This window comes from Mobula birostris, chromosome X, assembly GCF_030028105.1.
Source record: "Mobula birostris isolate sMobBir1 chromosome X, sMobBir1.hap1, whole genome shotgun sequence".
NCBI classification, from domain to species: Eukaryota; Metazoa; Chordata; class Chondrichthyes; order Myliobatiformes; family Myliobatidae; genus Mobula; species Mobula birostris.
In genome coordinates, this window is record NC_092402.1 from 79891785 (window position 1) to 79914051 (window position 22267).

The 22267-nt window shown below is 41.9% G+C and overlaps 1 protein-coding gene across 1 annotated transcript in view; it reads right to left on the reverse strand.

Annotated features, from left to right (window-relative positions):
- Positions 1-22267, reverse strand: part of LOC140191423 (leucine-rich repeat-containing protein 37A-like) — a 40561-nt gene that overhangs the window by 10817 nt on the left and 7477 nt on the right. The window contains exons 2-8 of the mRNA XM_072248837.1: positions 19991-20062; positions 17513-17584; positions 15852-15923; positions 12831-12911; positions 12580-12651; positions 1168-1242; positions 959-1074 (exon numbers count right to left, since the gene is read on the reverse strand). Of these exons, the coding sequence (XP_072104938.1) occupies positions 959-1074; positions 1168-1242; positions 12580-12590 (202 nt within the window). The 5' untranslated portion in view covers positions 12591-12651; positions 12831-12911; positions 15852-15923; positions 17513-17584; positions 19991-20062. The remainder of the gene's footprint in view (positions 1-958; positions 1075-1167; positions 1243-12579; positions 12652-12830; positions 12912-15851; positions 15924-17512; positions 17585-19990; positions 20063-22267) is intronic.

The following is a 22267-nucleotide window of genomic DNA, read 5'->3' on the forward strand; positions in this document are numbered from 1 at the left end:
TCCACTTACTGATCACACATACCTGATCAAACACACAGTGAAATGCATCATTTGTGTTAACAACCAACACAACCTAAGGATATGCTGGGGGCAGCTCGCAAGTGTTGCCACACATTCTGCATCAACATAGCATGGCCAAAATGCTCAGCAGAACAACACAAGCAACAACAAAACAAAAAACAGCAACAGTGAGACAAACACGAGGAATTCTGCAGATGCTGAGACAAACTGATTCTCCACCCACCAACCCACCCACATAGAGAAGACAGGCCTCCAGTGCCAGGACAGGCTTCCCCCGCCCCCCCCAACCCCTCAACCCTGGGCAGTCCTTGGGGCCGGACTCTCAGACACAAACATTGGGCCTCCACCCCCACTCCCTGGCCCGGACTTGCAGACATCGGGCCTCTGACTTCTGGACATGCCGACGCAGGGGGCTTTGACCATCAGGTCTTGACTTCCAGACTTGCCGATTTTGGTCTTTGACCTCCAGTATCAACCCCACATTGCTGATCATGAGACTTTGAACTCTGATCCTCGACTTCTGGACTCGCATGGACCTGTGACCCCAGGACTTACTGACCTTTGAGGGTCACCAGCCTCTTCCTTGGGGCCTGTTGACCACAGGGATCACTAGTCTTTGTCCTCCGTGCCTAACTACCTGACTTCTGGGGATTCCTGGTCTTCAACCACAGAGCACTCCAACAAGGACTCCAACCACTGTCTCTTGCCCCTGACCTCTACCTCACATTCATCCTTGTTCCTAAACCCTAACCTGATCCCTAACTCCCAGCACTGTCTCCTAAAACCATACTATGAACCTAAAAAACAATTAAGTCTAAGCCATGGCCTCAACAGATACCATGGCTTGGTGCCATCTTGACCCAAATACTCCCTAACACAGACTCCACCTGTTTATGAATACAATTGCATTTTCTGTGTATAGGTAGACACAACCTACCACATGAGGTGTCATTAGCACATCGATTTGGGCAATCTAACTTCACAGTCTTGAAGAGAATTTCAACAGTTCGGGCAACGTAGCAAAGGCAGCACCTCACTCCATCTGGCAAATCACTATAAAAGTAATGAAATATCATAGGGTGGTAATCAAATAATGGCAAAGTAATGTAAATTATGTACCCTTGCAGAGAATGGAAAAACACTCACAGTTGTACAATGTTTGGAACTGCCATAAAAGCTGGGTACATCATTTGAACCGAGAGCTTGGTTCCACTTAAGTCACTGAAAATGAAGTTGATTAAGAAGGTAAGATTACATGATTATTAAGTAAAAAAAAATACATTAAAATATTTCAGCTGTAACTATGATTTACTTTTCAAATACTACTCTATAACTTAATTAGCACAGGTCAGATGATCAAATAAATGTTCATCCTCTGTGTATTATTCATCTATCCCATGAAAATACAGTAAAGATTGTGAATTCAAGCACAGGTATCCACCCAGTTATATTGGACTAACGTGCCAGGATACCATCGCACATTCAGGTACCTAGAACTGAACTAGAATTAAGGATCACTCTTGCAATAAGCAGGAACCATTCAGGGTCAAGATGACAATAAACATCTTCACCCAGAGGAATCTTTGCGAGTCACTACGTAAGAGAGCAGTAAAGGCTCAGTTGTTGAGTGTATCCAAGAGAGAGGTCAATATTTTAGATGTTAAGAGAATCAAGGAATAAGGGGTTAGCACAGGAAAGTGTAGTTGAGATAAAAGATCAGCAAACCCACTTCCAGGACATATTATCTTAAATTTAAATCATGCTTCATAGTCTCCTTGCACTGGGCCTCCACACATGTTGACCTATTTTAGATGTGTCAATTTTCGTCGGAGCTTTTGGGAATTGAAAGTTATTAATCATCCAATAGGTGCAATTCTGAGGCTGCAGTAGGCAGCCTTACAGTGCTAGGCCTTCAGGGCCATTTGTAGATTGCTGTGTCTCAGCATCAGCCAGGGCCACCGGGATAACATGTGGGGCGAATAAAACAGTAAGGGTGCAAGGGAACAGAGAAAGGCATTGAACCTGAGGTTACTCACAGCTTCTCACTTTGCCTTGCATCTCCACAGAAGCAAAGCAGTGGTGCTCCAAAAATCACTCATAGAGGGGAGAAATTTAGAGCAGTGGTGCTCTAAAAATCACTCACAGAGGCATGAAACAGCGCACCCTAATGTCTTCACCATCGTTTTGGGGGAACTTTAACCAGGCCAGTGTGATAAAAATCACTAAGCAACTACCATCAACAGATCACTTGCAATACCAGAGGAAACAACACACTGGACCATTGTTACACCACCATCAAGAATGTCTACTGTGCTATTCCACACCCTCACTTCGGGAAGTCTGATCACCTGGCTGTACTTCTACTCCCTGAGTATAGGCAGAGACTGAAGACTGCAGCACCAGTAGTGAGGACCAAGAAGGTATGGACAAGGGAAGCACAGGAGCGACTACAGGACTGCTTTGAATTGGTGGACTGGACTGTATTCAGGGATTCATTTTTGAATCTGGTTTGAGTATGCTGCAGTTGTTACTGACTTCATTAAAACCTGTATGGATGAGTGTGTGCCTACAAAGATTTACTGTACACTTCCAAACCAAAAGCTGTGGATGAACCAGGAGGTACGTCGTCTGCTGAAGGCTAGATCTGTGGCATTCAAGTCTGGCAACCCAGGCCTGTACCAGAAAACCAGGTTTGATTTGCAGAGGGCCAATTTAAGGGCGAAGAGACAATTTCAAACGAAGTTGGAGGCGACATCGGATGTACGACAACTCTGGCAAGGTTTGCAAGACATTACATCCTACAAAGTGAAACCCAATAGTCTGAATGGCAGCAATGCTTCACTACCAGATGCACTCAACACCTTCTCCGCCTGCTCTGAAAGGGAGAACACAACTACAGCTGTGAAGATCCCTGCTGCACCTGATGACCCTGTGATCTCTGTCCAGAGGCCGATGTTAGGCTGTCTTTAAAGGGGGTGTACCCTTGGCAAGGCGGAAGGTCCCGATGGAGTACATGGTAAGGCTCTGAAAACCTGTGCCAACCAACTAGCGGGAGTATTCAAGGACATTTTCAACCTCTCACTGCTACGGGCGGAAGTTCCCACTTGCTTCAAAAAGGCAACAATTATACCAGTGCCTAAGAAGAATAATGTGAGCTGGCTTAATGACCATTGCCCGGTAGCACTCACGTCTACAGTGATGAAATGCTTTGAGAGGTTGGTCATGACTAGACTGAACTCCTGCCTCAGCAAGGAGCTGGACCCATTGTAATTTGCCTATTGCCACAATAAGTCAATGGCAGATGCGATCTCAAAGGCTCTTCACACGGCTTTAGACCACCTGGACAACACAAACACCTATGTCAGGATGCTGTTTATCGTCTATAGCTCAGCATTTAATACCATCATTCCCACAATCCTGATTGAGAAGTTGCAGAATCTGGGCCTCTGTACCTCCCTCTGCAATAGGATACTCGACTTCCAAACCAGAAGACCACAATCTGTGTGGATTGGTGATAACATCTCCTCCTCGCTGACAATCAACACTGGTGCCCTCAGGGGTGTGTGCTTAGCCCACTGCTCTACTCTCTATACCCATGACTGTGTGGCTAGGCATAGCTCAATACCATCTATAAATTTGCTAATGATACAACCATTGTTGGTAGAATCTCAGATGGAGACAAGAGGACGTACAAGAGCGACATATGCCAACTAGTGGAGTGGTGTCACAGCAACAACAACCTTGCACTCAACGTCAGTAAGACTAAAGAGCTGGTTGTGGATTTCAGGAAGGGTAAGATGAAGGAACACATACCAATCCTCATAGAGGGATCAGAAGTGGAGAGAATGAGCAGTTTCAAGTTCCTGGGTGTCAAGATCTCTGAGGATCTAACCAGGTCCAAACATATCGATGCAGCTATAAAGAAGGCAAGACAGTGACTATACCTCATGAGGAGTTTGAAGGGATTTGGTATGTCAACAAGTACACTCAAAAACTTCTGTAGATGTACTGTGGAGAGCATTCTGACAGGCTGCATCACTGTCCGGTATGGATGGGGGGTGGAGGTGGAGGCTACTGCACAAGACCGAAAGAAGCTGCAGAAGGTTGTAAATCTAGTCAGCTCCATCTTGGGTACTAGCCTACAAAGTACCCAGGACATCTTCAGGGAGCCCTGTCTCAGAAAGGCAGCGTCCATTATTAAGGACCTCCAGCACCCAGGACATGCTCTTTTCTCACTGTTACCATCAGGTAGGAGGTACAGAAGCCTGAAGGCACATGCTCAGCGATTCGGGAACAGCTTCTTCCCCTCTGTTATCTGATTCCTAAATGGACATTGAACCCTTGAACACTACTTCACTTTTTTAATATATATTATTTCTGTTTTTGCACGATATTCAATCTATTCAATATATGTATACTATAATTGTTTGATGTAGTTATTTATTACTATTTTATTATTTTTTTTCTTCTATATTATGTATTGCATTGAACTGCTGCTGCTATGTTAACAAATTTCATGTCACATGCTGGTGATAATAAACCTGATTCTGATTCTGAAATTGTGGAAATACTACAAACTGCAGCCGCAACACTAATGATGGGCTAGCAGAGTTTTCACCAGGGGCTCCAGTTCTAATCATTGAACTGACCAATTGCTCCATGGACAACTGCAAAATCTCATAACTGGCACAAGCTAAAGCTGGAATCTTTTATGTGGAATTATGTACAAGCTCTTTGGCAAGTAGCTCAGAGCTATTAACAGGGAATATGTGGAAGTACTCTTTGAATGCCCACTGCAAATTCTGGTCTTCATTTAGCTTTTTGGACTATTCATTTGCTCATGATCCAATGCACCAGAGCTTAGTGATTCCCCAGTACAGATGCTGCTATCCTCCCCATTCATCTATGAATATAGTGCTTGCATCTGAGCTGGTGCTTGCTAGAGCAGAATCAAATGATACAGTGCTATACTTCTGTAAATTCCTCAACCTCAGTTGGCTCTGCTCTTTATTGCTCTGAAAATGAATAGATGACAAGGACTCAGGTTTCAATGTGAAGAATTATCTGACACAGATGAGTAGTCATTGCAGGCAACTATACATTGGTTTGGAGCATGAAATTTTAAGGGGTAGGGTGAAAGAAAAACAAGTAACCACCCTTCTCGAGCCTTACCACTAATGACGCCCTCTTTGTGACCCACTTCACAGTACCCTTACTTTGTTCCTAGATTAAGTTAAGTACTTCAATTAATGCAGCATTTTTTCCTGTCCTTTATTTCTTCTACTACCCTTGTCCACATCCCTGTAAAGGAGTATGTCAGTGGATGGCTAGAAAGATAGTTTGTAGGTGATAATTGTGCTGATGCATGACGGTTAGCAGGGTTGTCAGGAGGTAAAGGCAGTCATGGAGAACAGTAGGAAGTGCAGAATATGGCATTACTAATATGAGATGGATTGTAGCTTACTGCTGTGAATGAAGGAGAGAACTGATTCTCAGAGAAAAACTTGCAATTTCATTTAGTGAAGTTTTAGGAAGGCAGTTGTGTAAGATCAGAGCCAGAAATGCTATCTTAGCAAATCTGCTTGTGTGTGTGGTCACTGATCTCAGTAATGACATTTGCCACTGCATTAATAACCTTGTCCATTAATAGCTTAAGCAGGAACAGGACTAGGCCACATAAACTCTCAAACATACTCTGCTATTCAATGAATTCATAGCTCATCTAATCGTGGGTTAAGCATCACTGTCCTGCTGTTCCCCATGACCAATAATTCCCATATAGAACAAAAATTTGCCTTCTTATCATGGAATACCTTTAATGATTCTGCCTACTCAGCAGTCTGATACAGAAAGCTCCTGAGCCACAAACAGCTGAGAGAAGAACTTCTTCTTTTGCATGTGAAATGGATGTCCCTTTATTCTGAAACCATGCCCTATATCCTCTTAGCATCAAACTTAACAATCCCCTTCAGAACCTTATTTGTCTCACCAGGATCATCTCTCATTGTTCTAATCACCTTGAATATCAGGCCAATCTGCTTAACCTTTCCTTTGAATCCTTGACCTGAAACATTAACTGGTTTCTCTTTTCACAGATGTTGTTTGACTGCTGAATTCTTCCAGCATTTTCTATTCTTTGTTTCATTTAAATCAGCTTAAAATCACTCTGTGAAAGGAGAAGTATCTTCATGAAGTGCAATGAATCTCAGTGTCAAGCGACGCAGACACAACAGAATATAAAAGCCTTGCATTCGTTAGGCCACAACACCCCCATTCCACTACCCTCTACCTGTCTGAGCCAATGCTACCTGCTTTAAATTGAGTTAATACTGCTTTGGTTTGTTAAATCACACAATTACAGTATCTGTTCTATTGCACCTCATGCTATTTGTAGGGAAAATTTACACAATCCACTGTCACCCATTTCCTTTCAATTTCATGGGATATACACTCAGTGTTCACTTTATTAGATACAGGATTGGAACCTGGTGTGATCTGTTATTGCTGTAGCCCATCCACTTCAAGGTTCAATGTGTTGTGTGGTCAGAGATGCTCTTCAGCACACCACTGTTGCAACAAGATTCAAGATTCAAGATTCAAAAAAACTTTATTGTCATTCTAACCGTACATCAGCTCTGCAGGGCAGAATGAGACAGCGTTTCCCAGGAGCAGTGCAATCATAACATAACAAATGCAACACTAAATAATAAACATAACAATAAATAGTAAAACACAACAGCCACATATCAGTTAAAATCAGTTATAAGTGCCCAGTGCAAGTTAAAAGTGTCCAAAGCAGAGTCAGGTAGAGCAGCTATTTAGCAGTCTGACTGCCTGTGGGAGGAAGCTGTTTAGTAGCCTTGTGGTTTTAGTTTTGATGCTCCTGTAACGTTTGCCTGATGGCAGAAGAACAGACAGTTCATGGAGAGGGTGTGAGGGGTCTTTAATGACAAGTGTTTTTTTTAAATTACTGTTGCTTCCTACCAGCCTGAACAAGTTCGGCCATTCTTCTCTGATCTGTCTCATTTACAAGGCATTTTTGCCCACAGAACTTCTGCTCACTAGATGTTTTTTATGTTTTCACACCACTTTCTGTAAACCCTAGACTATCCTGTGTGAAAATCCCATGAGATCAGCAGCTTCTGAGAAACGCAAACCACCCTAAATGGAACCAACAATCATTCCATGTTCAAAGCCACTTAGATCACATCTCTTCCCCATTCTGATGTTTGCTTTGAATAACTACTGAACCTCTTGCCCATGTCTGTATTCTTTTTATGCATTGAGTTATTGCCACATGATTGGATGATTAGATATCTGCATTAACAAGCAGGTGTAAAGGTGTAACTAATAAAGTGGCCACTGAGTGTATTTCTAACCTCATTTTGAAAAGTTTACCCACTTCTTTCTAAAAGTTACCATATATTCCCTTTCTCATCACCTCTGTTCTAGTACTCTGAGCTATACTCTGCCCATCCTATTGGGTAATGAAATGCTTAATTCTAGTTATTAACTAACTCCCTAATGGAAGTGGACTGTTGCTGTAATATTAGGTATTACAGGACAGCCCATTGACACAATCAACTCATCAACATGTTAAAAAGTAATAGAAATTTCCTCAAAAATTACAAAATTAAGCCTGCTTAAAATAATACAGATTCGAAGCAAGGCATTCCATTCTTTTTGGCATGGCTCTGCAAACCTGCCTACAGGAACTTCAATTAGGTGAAAAGTATAAATGACATTTTCCAAGAAAATTTCTCCACTGAAGTGTAATAGATTGTTCTGGTTATCTTGTTACATGCACACACTAGTCCTCATCAAGAGGTGAGCAGTGGAAAGATTGGGTAGTTTCAAGTTCCTGGGCATCAACATCTCAGAGGATCTATAGCCCAATGCATTGAGATGCAATCATAAAAGTGGCATTCCAGCTGCCATACGTCATTAGGAGTATGAGCAGATTTGGTACAAGATCATACAATATAAGAGCAGAAGTAGGTCATTCGGCCCATCAAGTCTGCTCCACCATTCGATCATGGGCTGATCCAATTCTTCCAGTCATTCCCACTCCCCTGCCTTCTCCCCATACCCTTTGATGCCCTGGCTAATCAAGAACTTATCTATCTCTGCCTTAAATACACCCGATGTCTTGGCCTCTACAGCCACTCATGGCAACAAATTCCACAGATTTACCACCCTCTGACTAAAGTAATTTCTCTGCATCTCAGTTCTAAAAGGACGTCCTTCAATTCTGAAGTCGTGCCCCCTTGTCCTAGAATCTCCTACCATGGGAAATAACTTTGCCATATCTAATCTGCTCAGGCCTTTTAACATTCCGAATGTTTCTATGAGACCCCTCCTCATTCTCCTGAACTCCAGAGAATAAAGCCCAAGAGCTGCCAGACGTTCCTCGTACAATAATCCTTCATTCCTGGAATCACTCTCGTGAATCCTCTCCAATGTCAGTATATCCTTTCTAAAGTAAGGAGCCCAAAACTGCACACAATACTCCAAGTGTGGTCTCACGAGTGCCTTATAGAGCCTCAACATCACATCCCTGCCCTTATTTTCTATACCTCCAGAAATGAGTGACAACATTGCATTCGTCCTCTTCACAAATGACTCAACCTGGAGGTTAACCTTTAGGGTATCTTGCACAAGGACTCCCAAGTCCCTTTGCATCTCTGCATTTTGAATTGTCTCCCCATCTAAATAATAGTCTGCCTGTTTATTTCTTCCACCAAAGTGCATGACCATACACTTTCCAACATTGTATTTCATTTGCCACTTCTTTGCCCATTCCCCTAAACTATCTAAGTCTCTCTGCAGGCTCCCTGTTTCCTCAACACTACCCGCTCCTCCACCTATTTTTGTACCATCGACAAATTTAGACACAAATCCATTAATACCGTAGTCCAAATCATTGACATACATCGTAAAAAGCAGCAGTCCCAACACCGACCCCTGTGGAACTCCACTGGTAACCGGCAGCCAGCCAGAATAGGATCCCTTTATTCCCACTCTCTGTTTTCTGCCCGCCAGTCAATGCTCCACCCACGCTAGTAACTTCCCTGTAATTCCATGGGCTCTTGTCTTGTTAAGCAGCCTCATGTGCGGCACCTTGTCAAACGCCTTCTGAAAATCCAAGTACATCACGTCTACTGCATCTCCTTTGTCTACCCTGCTTGTAATTTCCTCAAAGAATTGAAGTAGGTTTGTCTTTCTGCTGCCTCCCACCTTTCTTAAATAGCAGAGTAACATTTGCAATTTGCCAGTCATCCGGTACAATGCCAGAATCTATCGATTCTTGAAAGATCATCGTTAATGTCTCCACAATCTCTCCAGCTACTTCCTTCAGAACCCGAGGGTGCACTCCATCAGGTCTAGGAGATTTATCTACCCTCAGACCATTAAGCTTCCTGAGCACCTTTTCAGTCGTAATTTTCACTGCATCTACTTCACTTCCCTGACACTCTTGAATGTTCGGTATACTGCAGACATCTTCCACTGTGATGTAAATTACACATTCAGTTCCTCTGCCATCTAGATAATTCTATTATCCAAATCACTGACAGACAATGTGAAAAGCAGTGGTCCCAATACTGACCCCTGAGGAACACCACTAGTCACTGGCAGCCAACCAGAAAAGGCCCCTTTTATTCCCATTCACTGCCTCCTACCTGTTAGCTATTCCTCTATCCATGCCAGTATCTTTCCTGTAACTCCATAGGGTTTTATATCTTCAATGTCCGGTATACTGCGGACGTCTTCCACTGTGAAGATTGATGCAAAATACGCACTCAGTTCCTCTGCCATCTCTGCATCTCTCATTACAATATCTCCAGTGTCATTTTGTATTGGTCCTATATCTACCCTTGACTCTCTTTTACCCTTTATATACTTAAAAAAGCTTTTAGTATCTTCTTTGATATTAGTCACCAGCTTCCTCTCATAATTCATCTTTTCCTTCTTAACAACCTTAGTTTCCTTCTGCAAGTTTTTAAAAGCTTCCCAATCCTCTTATCTTCCCACTAGCTTTGGCTTCCTTGTGTGCCCTCTCTTTTGCTTTTACTTTGGCTCTGATTTCACTTGTCAGCCACGGTTGTGTCCTTCTTCCATTCGAAAATTTCTTCTTCTTTGGAATATATCAGTCTTGCATTTCCCACATTTTTCTCAGAAACTCCGGCCATTGCTGCTCTGCAGTCCTTCTTGCTAGTGTCTCTTTCCAGTCAACTTTGGCCTGTTCCCCTCTCATGCCACTGTCATTTCCTTTATTCCACTGAAATACTGACACATTGGAATTTAGTTTCTCCTTCTCAAATTTCAAGGTGAACTCGATCATATTGTGATCACTGTTCCCTATGGGTTCCTTAACCTTAAGCTCTCTTATCACCCCTGGATCATTACACAACACTCAATCCAGCACAGCCAATCCCCTAGTGGGCAACAACAAGCCATCCCTTAGACATTCTACAAATTCTCTTTCTTCAGGTCCAGTACTGACCTGGCTTTCCCAATCCACTTTCATGTTAAAATCTCTAACGATTATCATGACATTACCTTTCTGGCACACCTTTCCTATCTCCTGCTGTAATTTGTAATCCACATCCCGGCTGCTATTTGGAGGCCTGTATACAACTGCCATTAGGGTCCTTTTACCCTTGTCATTTCTTAACTCAACCCATAGAGACTCTACACCTTCCAATCCTATGTCATCTCTTTCTACTAATTTAATATTATTTCTTATACACAGGGCCACACCACCCCCTCTGCCTACTAACCTATCTTTACAATACACTGTATTTCCTTGGACATTCAGCTCCCAATGGGAGCCAGAGCCATCCTTTAGCCAAATTTCAGAGATGGCCACAACGTCATATTTGCTAATCTTTAGCTGAATTTAAAGATCGTCCATTTTATTCCTTATGCTGCGTGCATTCAAATACAACACTCTCAGTCCAGTATTTGTTGCTTTCTGTTTCAACTGCACCACGCCTCTATTGCCCTGTAACTCATGCCATTGGCTTTGATTAAGCCTCATCTCCTGCCTCTTCTTTCTATAATCTCTGTTGCATGCTACCTTTGATTTATTTCTGTTTTCCCCTTTCTCAGCCCTATCACTCCGGTTCACATACCCCTGCCAAATTAGTTTAAACCCTCCCTAACACCTCTATTAAATGTGCTGCTAGAATATTGGACCCCTTTGGGTTCAGATATAACCCATCCTTTTTCTCCTCCCTTTTTCTACCTATGCCATTGGTACCAATGTGTACCAAGACTTCTGGCTGTTCACCTCCTTCCTTCAGAATACTCTGCACCCGATTTGAGACATCCCGTACCCTGGCACCTGGGAGGCTACATACCATGCAGGTATCTCTATCAGGCTGACAGAACCTCCTGTCTGTCCCCCTCTGGAATCCCCTATAACTACCACATTCCTCATCTTCTTCTCTCCCTTCTGCACCACGGAACCAGGCTCAGTTCCAGATGCCTGATCGCCATGGTTATCCTCTGTCAGGTCACTCCCCTCAACAGCATCCAAAACAAGATAACGATTACTGAGGGGGATGGCCACAGGGGTGCTCTCTACTATTTGAGCCCTTCCCTTCCCTTCCCTGACAGTCACCCACTTATCTAACTCCTGCAGCCTTGGGCTGACTAACTCCCTGTAGCTCCTCTCTATCTCCTGTTTACTCTCCCTAATAAGCTGTAGGTCATCGAGCCACAGCTCCAGATCCCTAACACACTCTCTCAGGAGCTACATCACATCTCAGTGCACCTGGCGCAGGTGTGGCCATCTGGGAGACTGAAAGATTCCTAGGATTCCCACATCCGACATCCAGAGCAGAATACTAACCCTACCAAAGTGCTCACTATTCCTCAAAAAAAAAATGCAAAGAAAAACCAAAAACAAAGTCCACTTACCTCGCCGAAGCCCGCTTTCACTGAAGCCTAAATGAGCAAAAGCCTGTCGCTTCTACACTTGCCACTGGCTTACTCCCGACAATGTCGCTAAGACTCTAGCAAATTTCTAGAATGTCACCAAGACTCTAGCAGATTTCTACACGTGTACTGTGGCGAGGATTCTGATTGCTTGCATCGAAACCTGATATGGAGGTTCCAATGCACAGCATCAAAGAGCAGTTGCAGAGGGTTGTTAAGTCAGCCAGCTCCATCATGGGCACCAGCCTCCCAACCATTGAGGACATCTTCAGAAGGCAATGCCTCAAAAAGGCAGCATTCATCATCCAGGACATACCCTCTTCTCATGACTACCATTAGGGAGGAGGTACAGGAGCCTGAGAACGCATACTTAACATTTTAGGAACAGCTTCTCCTTCACCATCAGATCTCTGAATGATCCTTGAACCCATGTACACGACGTACTTCACTATTTTGCTCTTTTTGCACTAGTTATTTTATATATATTTTTTATTGTAACATTGCAATTTTAATTATTATACTGTACTGCTGTCACAAAACAAATTTCACAACATATGTCAGTGATAATAAACCCAATTACGATATATTCTTTCTACTTCATCTCTGTTTACTCACAGGTACTGCATTGAAGGTAATTTATCAAATGCATCATTCTCTATTACTTCCAATGGGTTTGAGTTCAAGTTCCTGTTAAACAAAAGAAAAATGCAAGAAAAGCTTCCAAATAATTCAAAAACTGTAAAAGATAAAGATAAATAGTTTCTTTGTCACTAATACAGTAATTTTATATGTGTAAATGCTGATTATTTCATTCAGGATGGTGACTATTGCTGGAGAAATTGTTGGAATATTTATGTTACACTTACAATTCCCTAAAGAAACGTAATCCATGCCAAGATTTGAATGTTCCATCAAGTAGTGCTGTTAACTTATTGTCAGAAAGATCACTGTACAATAACCAGAAAATAAATTAACTTTAATTTATTGAATATTTGAAAAACCTGCTGATACAAGTTAGCTATTTTATTTTTAAATATAATAAAACCACAAAACAAGCTGTCCTTTTACACCTCATTTAAATTCAATCCATGTGAATTAATTTTATGAAAGGTTCTTTTCTCTTCTGGTTGTTTTGATTCAATATTAATTTGTACCATTTCATCTTTGTTCTGAGTAACTATATAAAAAAAACATTTTAAATTTCTGACATTTAACTTTATCCAGGTGGAAACTGCGGCAAAATCAAGTAGGTAAACCTAGTTTTCTATTAACATCAGTGCTATACTGCTGTCTCTTTTACAGCTGGGTCATTTTCTGCCCTATTCAGGTGATGAACTCAATTATATGGCTTTCTGTCGCACTCACCTCAATAATAAGCAAATGCTTTGAGAGGCTGGTCAAGGACTACATCTGCAGCTTGCTACCACCCACACTGGACCCCCTACAATTTGCCTACTGACACAACCGATCGACAGATGACACAATAGCCACAGCTCTACACACCATCCTCACACACCTGGAGAAGAAGGATGCTTATGTGAGAATGCTGTTCTTGGACTACATTCAGCATTCAACACCAAAATTCCCTCCAGGCTCGACAAGAAGGTCAGAGACCTCGGTCTTCACCCTGCCTTGTGTAGCTGGATCCTGGACTTCCTGTCAGGTTGCCGGTAGGTGGTAAGAATGGGCTCTCTCACCTCTGCCCTTCTGACCCTCAAGGCTGTGTACTAAGCCCCCTCCTTTACTCTCTGTATACCCATGACTGTGTCGCCACCCACAGCTCCAATCTGCTAATTAAATTTGCTGACAATACTACATTGATTGGCCTAATCTCAAATAATAATCAGGCAGCATACAGAGAAGAAGTTATCACCCTGACACAGTGGTGTCAAGAAAACAACCTCTCCACCAATGTCGTAAAAACAAAGGAGTAGGTTGTGGACTACGGGAGGAATGGAGACGGGCTAATTCCTATTGACATCAATGGATCTGGGGTTGAGAGGGTGAACAGCTTTAAGTTCCTCAGCATAAACATCATCGAGGATCTCATGTGGTCTGTACACACTGGCCGCGTGGTGAAAAAGGCACAACAGCATCTCTTTCAGCTCAGACGGTTGAAGAAGTTTGGTGTGGACCCCCAAATCCTAAGGACTTTCTACAGGAGCACAATTGAGAGCATCCTGACTGGCTGTATCACTGCCTGATTTGGGAACTGTACTTCCCTCAATCGCAGGACCCTGCAGAGAGCGGTGCGGACAGCCCAGCACATCTGCAGATACGAACTTCCCACTATTCAGGACATTTACAAACACAGATGTGTTATAAGGGCCCATAGGATCATTGGGGACTTGAGACACCCGAACCACAAACTGTTCCAGTTGCTACCATCCGGGAAACAGTACCGCAACATAAAAACCAGAACCAACAGGCTCTGGGACAGCTTCTTCCACCAGGCCATCAGACTGATTAATTCATGCTAACACAACTGTATTTCTATGTTAAATTGTTGTACATAATATTTAATTACTATAAATTGTACATTGCATATTTAGACGGAGTCAATTCAATTCCAATTCAATATGCAAAGGTTCAACCCAGGTTTCTATTTTAGGGTAAAACTTTACACGCCACAATCAGTTTCAAGATGAAAGAGCCAAAGAGGCTCTAAAAAATTATTTTGCCTTATTCTTGTAGAATAAGGAAAAGGGGGAATATTCTACTAATTGTCGCTGGACCAATTGCTTCCTGGCTTTCTGGTATTGGATCAGTTTAAATCTAGCAAACAACATGTTTCGACATCTGTAGAGCATTCATTGTACTTTAGTGAGGCTGAGCTCTCTAAATGATTTGGTCCCTTTTGCGCTGTGTGCAACAGCTATGTTTTATATCTTACTTAGCGATATAGCACAGAACTGGCCCTTCTGGCCCGTCAAGCTGCACTGCCCAGCATTCCCCGATTTAACCCTAACCTAGTCACAGGACAATTTACAATGACCAATTAACCTACCTGGTACGTTTTTACCAGTGGGAGGAAACAGGAGCACCTGGAGAAAGCCCACACATTATTTGTGGAGGACATAAAGAGACTGCTTACAGAGGATACTGGGATTGAATTCTGAACTCCGACAACCCAAACAGTAATAGCATCACGCTACCGTGGTGTCCCAAATGTGACTGGCATTTTCAACTGGAGACAACTTAAAGTAAAGACAACCCTAGATTGATAACAATGGAAAACTCTGTAAGGAGGAAACACCTCCAGCTGACGTTAAGACTTTCTACTGAGGCACAGTAGAAGGTATTTTATTCAACCTCTAAATTTTAACATCCTTGGTCTGGATGTCAAGACCATGTCAAGCAGGTGAAAATGATAACTGAAAATCAAAAAAAAACTGCAAATGTTGAAAATCTAAAGTAAAAACAGAAGTTCCGGAAATACTCATTAGGTTGGGCCACACCTGTGGGAAGACAAATGAAATTAACATTTGAGGTCAACGATCATGATATAGGGTCTTCAACCTCAAACAATGACTCTGTTTCTCCTCCACGGATGCAGCCTGAGCTGCTGAGTATTCTCTGCATTTTCTGTTTTCACATTAGCAATGATATCTCTAATTTTAACAACTACGTCACTCAAGTGTATTCTGCAAATTATATTTTGCAAATAATTACAAGTATTCTATAAAGACATGATTGGATCAATAGAATCAATATTTCATTGCATTCAGTCAGTAAAAGGCAAATCAACAAAATTATTTGAAGAAAAAATTGCCCTAATTAACATACAAAGCAGCAATGGAACAGTATACTTAAATCATAATGAATACATCACAATTTCTAATTCTATATTTGATTATTAGGCTTTCCAAATTAATATTAGAACTCACAGAATCTCCAGGAAAGGTAGTGCTTGAAATGTAAACCCTGCAATTTTTGAGATGACATTTCCAGAAAGAATCCTATGTTGAAATGACAAAAACATTCATTACTGTCCCTTAAAATCTGAAAGTGCTCCATTGATGAACGTTATATAATTCTCTGAGATGTTATTATGTTCTCTCCAAGAAATGTTGTCTCCTTTTTATACTGTGGTGTGCAGGAAGAAGTGGTGTGCTATGGTGTACTAAAAGTAATTGGTAATTGGTTTATTATCATCACAAGTATCAAGGTACATTGAAAAGCTTTTGTTTTCATGCCACCAGACAAATCATTCCATATAATGCGTACATCATGTTAATGAAAAAGGAAAACAGAATGTAGAATATAGTCACACACATAAAAAATGCTGGTGAATGCAGCAGGCCGGGCAGCATCTATAGGAAGAGGTACAGTCGATGTTTTTTAGGCCGGGACCCTTCGTCCTGGCGAAGGGTCTCGGCCCGAAACGTCGACTGTACCTCTTCCTATAGATGCTGCCTGGCCTGCTGCATTCACCGGCATTTTTATGTGTGTTGCTTGAATTTCCAGCATCTGCTAATTTCCTCGTGTTTGCGTTTTTAAATGTAGAATATAGTGTTCAGTGCAGGTCGGCAAATAAAGTGTAAGAGTCTTGATGCGGTAGATTGAGAGATCGATAGTGCATGAGGCCCATTGAAGAGTTTTAAAATAGTGGGATAGATGCTGCCTTTCAGCCTTGTGTTACACGCACTCAAGTTTCTGTATTATCTGCCTGATTGGGGGGGAGGGGAGAGAATGACTCAAATGGGAGGAGTCCTTGATTATTACGGCTAGATTTGGGAACAGCTTCTTTCCAACAGTGATAAGACTGCTGAAGGGATCCTGACCCGGATCTGGGCCGTACCCTCCAAATATCTGGGCCTGCCTCTCGGTTTTTTTGCACTACCTTACTTTCCCTTTTCTATTTTCTATATATGATTTATAATTTAAATTTTTAATATTTACTATCGATTTGTACTCCAGGGAGCGCGAAGCGCAGAATCAAATATCGCTATGATGATTGTACGCTCTAGTATCAATTGTTTGGCTGCAATAAAGTATAAGTATTTTGGCTTCTTCCCGAGGCAGCACAAAATGTAGACAGTCAATGGTGGGAAGGGTGAAATTGCATGATGGACTAGACCGTGTTCACAACTCTGCGGTTTCTTGTGGTCTCAAGCAGAGCAGTTGCCATACCAAGCTGTCATGCATCCAGAAAGGATGATTTCTATGGTGCATTTATAAAAGTAATCACTGGATAAATGGTAAATGAAGTCTGTGAAATTAAACAGCATTGTGTAAAAGAAGATTGCTTAATGAACATATGGAATAAGAGGAATTTCTGAATGAGACTGCAGCTTATTCAACACCCAGTCTCAGTATAAATCCAGCACATATGATATTCTGATGATGTTTTAACATAAAATAATGAGACTAACATGACTTGTTATAAAAATATTGACTTGAATTTGTATTACATACCTTTGAATATTTTAAGAATAACTTATGTTTAGAAATAACAAAAATTCAAAGTGTTTTTCAGTTCCAGACCCCTCCAGAAGAATTCATAATACACTACAGTATGACATTAAAAACAGACAACTGTACTTACAATTTCTTTAGTAAGATGAGCCCTTCAAATGAATCCTTCTGTAGCTTTTCAAGTTGATTTCCATGTAGGTCTCTACAACAGTTCGCTCAATAGTTAGAATATTAATTTTTATTGGAATTTCAGCTTTTGAGAAAGATGATTTTAAAAATACAATTGGCTAATTTTGTGGCTGTCATATGAAGAAGTGCATTCATGGATATCTCTACGTCCTAATTTTTAGCCACAACAAAACATTAATTTTTCTACATGGAGATCCTGAAGATAATAAGGTAGAGGAAAAACTCTGTCCACTCACATGTCATCACTAAAATAAGAACGTAGAACATAGAACATAGAAAACTTACAGCACAATACAGGCCCCTCGGCCCAAAAAACTGTGCCAAACATGTCCTTACCTTAGAAATTACCTAGGGTTACCCATAGCCCTCTATTTTTCTGAGCTCCATATACTTGTCCAGGAGTCTCTTAAAAGACCCTATCGTATCCACCTCCACCACCGTCGCCGGCAGCCCATTCCACGCACTCACCACTTTCTGCGTAAAAAACTTACCCCTGACATCTCTTCTGTACCTACTTCCAAGCACCTTAAAACTGTGCCCTCTGATGCTAGCCATTTCAACCCTGGGAAAAAGCCTTTGACTATCCACACGATCAATGCCTCTCATCATCTTCTACATCTCTATCAGGTCACCTCTCATCCTCCATTGCTCCAAGGAAAAAAGGCCGAGTTCACTCAACCTATTCTTATAAGGCATGCTCCCCAATCCAGGCAACAACCTTGTAAATCCCTTCTGCACCCTTTCAGACTGGGAGACCGCTTTGCTGAATACCTACGCTCTGTCCGCCAGAGAAAGCAGGATCTCCCAGTGGCCACACATTTTAATTCCACATCCCATTCCCATTCTGACATGTCTATCCACGGCCTCCTCTACTGTAAAGATGAAGCCACACTCAGGTTGGAGGAACAACACCTTATATTCCGTCTGGGTACCCTCCAACCTGATGGCATGAACATCGACTTCTCTAACTTCCACTAATGCCCCACCTCCCCCTCATACCCCATCTGTTATTTATTTTTATACACACATTCTTTCTCTCACTCTCCTTTTTCTCCCTCTGTCCCTCTGACTATACCCCTTGCCCATCCTCTGGGTCCCCCCCCCCGTCTTTCTTCCCGGACCTCCTGTCCCATGATCCTCTCGTATCCCCTTTGCCAATCACCTGTCCAGCTCTTGGCTCCATCCCTCCCCCTCCTGTCTTCTCCTATCATTTTGGATCTCCCCCTCCCCCTCCCACTTTCAAATCTCTTATTAGCTCTTCCTTCAGTTAGTCCTGACGAAGGGTCTCGGCCCGAAACATCGACTGCACCTCTTCCTAGAGATGCTGCCTGGCCTGCTGCGTTCACCAGCAACTTTGATGTGTGTTGCTTGAATTTCCAGCATCTGCAGAATTCCTGTTGTCTGCACCCTTTCTATGGTTTGTATATCCTTCCTGTAGTGAGGCGACCAGAACTGAGCACATTACTCCAACTGGGGTCTGACCAGTATCCTATATAGCTGCAACATTACCTCTCGGCTCCTAAACTCAATCCCACGATTGATGAAGGCCAATGCACCGTATGCCTTCTTAACCACAGAGTCAACCTGCACAGCAGCCTTGAGTGTCCTATGGACTCGGACCCCAAGATCCCTCTGATCCTCCACACTGCCAAGAGTCTTACCATTAATGAAGGCAAATGCACCGTATGCCTTGTTAACCACATTTTTGCATTACATTTATACCTAACATAGTACAAGACTACATCTCTGCACATTTCCACCATATATTCCTGGCTACACATTTTCAATGCAATCTTTCAACATAAACATCAATGGTAATGCTGATAATACTTAAGTTTGAATCTCTCAATTCCTGAGTCTGTTTTGCAAAAGAACAGTTCCTAATCTACATGTTATCCAAATTACTAGTAGTCTTGCTAATTAATTGTAAAGGAAAATACAAAGAGTTAAATACAGTATTTGAAAAAGACCCCTGATTGCCCCTGCATGCCATGGCTAAATTATACTCCATCCTCTGAAACTGTTTCAGTTGCAGATGCTAATTTGGAGGAAAATCTTGACTGTGGTTGTTAATGCTCCATGCATGTTGAATCATTGGTCACTGCTTGCACTCACCACCACATCTTCAGTTCCAAGGGAACCAAAATATACAGAGGTTCTTACAACTGGTAATATATGCCCTCAGACAGGTGTGCATGAAAAATCAAAAATGTCCTCCCCCTCTCTAGCTTTTACTTTCTGTGTTCAGTTCCACGTCTTATTAATTAGGCATTTGTGAAATATATTGATGACATATTAACTCTAAACACAAAAAGTAGTAAAAGTATACATTTTTTTCTCAATGTTTTTCTCAAAAACTTATAAAAATTGACTTGCTAAAAACCAGACGCTCGCATATAAAGATATATTAAAAGCTTACAAGTTTTCTGTCCATCTGTAGGGTAACCAATTGCTTTTTTGGATGGTAGTGATGGCATTTTCACCTAAATCCCTTTAAATAAATAAATAGGACAAATAAATCATACAATTATTATCACTGAAGTACTTATTGAAACTACTGTAGGATACATGTTTATGTTCCTACTGATGCCAGCAGTAAAGAGGGTGCAATAGTTCAATTGAAAACCAGTGTATTATGCCTAAACAATGGAGACTACAATGGGATGAGAGAGGATTTGGCTAGTGGAGACTGGGAACGCAGGCTATATGGTGGGACAGTTGAGGAACAGTGGAAGACTTTCAAAGAGATTTTTCATGGTGCTCAACGAAAGTATATTCCGGTTGAAAGCAGGGACCGCAAGGGTGGACAGAGCCAGCCTTGGATAGCTAAGGAAATAAAAGAAAGCATCAAACTAAAAGATCGTGCATACAAAGTCGCCAAAAGTAGTGGGAAGCTGCAAGATTTGGAAGACTTTAAAAAGCAACAGAGAACCACAAAACAAGCAATAACGAAAGGGGAGATAAATTATGAAAATAAACTAGCACAAAATATAAAAATGGTTAGTAAAAGATTTTATAATTATATAAAGTGGAAAAGGGTGGCTAAAGTGAATGTAGGTCCCTTGGAGGTCGAGAAGGGGGAATTGACTTTGGGTAATGAGGAAATGGCAGAGGATTTCATTGACAATTTTGTGCTGTTCTTCATGGTGGAGGACACATCTAACATGCCAAAGAGAGATGTTATGGTTGCGATGGGAAGTGTGGACCTTGATACAATAGCTATCACTAAAGAGGTAGTGCTGAGCAAACTTGTGGGCCTGAAGGTAGATAAGTGGTCCTGGTACTGAATAAATGGCAGAAGTTATAGTAGAAGCTTTGCTGATGATTCACCAAAATTCTCTGGACTCTGGGCAGGTCCCAGAGGATTGGAAGACAGCGAATGTCATGCCACTGTTCAAAAAAGGATGTATGCAAAAGGCAGTTAACTATAGGCCAGTTAGTTTAACATCTGTAGTTGGGAAAATGCTTGAAGCTATCATTAAAGAAGAAATAGTGAGGCATCTGCAAAGAAATGGATCCATCAGGCAGACGCAGCATGGATTCAGCAAAGGCAGGTCCTGTTTGACAAACTCAGCGGAGTTCTTTGAGGATATCACAAGCACAGTGGCTAGAGGGGAACAGATGGATGTTATTTACTTGGATTTCCAAAAGATGTTCGATAAGGTGCCGCATAAAATACTTATCCATAAGATAAGGATGCATAGAGTTGGGCGTGATGTATTAGAATGAATAGAGGATTGGTTCACTAATAGAAAGCAGAAAATTGGGATACTGGGTATTACTCTGGTTGGCAATCAGTGGTGAGCGGTGTGCCACAGGGGTCAGTACTGGACCTGTATCTATTCACGATATACATTAACGATCTGGAAGAGGAAACTGAGTGTAGTGTATCTCAGTTCGCTGATGCCAATAAATTGAGTGGAAAAGCAAATTGTCCAGAAGATACGGAGAGTCTGCAGAGAGATATAGATCGGTTAAGAGAGAGGGCAAGGCTCTGGCAGATGGAGTACAATGTTGGTAAATGTGAGGTCATCCACTTTGAAAGGAAAAATGGAAGAGCAGATTATTATTTAAATGGTAAAACAATTGCAGCATGCTGCTGTGCAGAGGGACTTGGGAGTGCTTGTGCATGAATCACAAAAGGTTGGTTTGCAGGTGCAGCAGGCTATCAAGAAGGCAAATGGGATGTTGGTCTTAATTACTCGAGGGATTGAATTTAAGAGCAGGGAGGTTATAGGCAACTATACCTATTGTGTACAGTTCTGGTCACCGAATTATAGGAAAGATGTTAATAAAATTGAGAGAGTACAGAGGAGGTTTACTAGAATGTTGCCTGGGTTTCATCTCCTAAGTTACAGAGAAAGGTTGAACAAGTTAGGTCTTTATTCTTTGGAGCGTAGAAGGTTGAGAGGTGACTTGATAGAGGTGTTTAAAATTATGAGGGGGACTGATAGACTTGACGTGGATAGGCTTTTTCCATTGAGAGTGGGGGAGATCCAAACAAGAGGATATGAGTTTAGAGTTAAAGGGCAAAAGTTCAGGGGTAACATGAGGGGAAACTTCTTTACTCAGAGAGTGGTGGCTGTGTGGAACGAGCTTCCAGCAGAAGTGGTTGAGGCAGGTTCGATGTTGTCGTTTAAAGTTAAATTGGATAGATATATGGACAGGAAGGGAATGGAGGGTTATGGACCGAGTG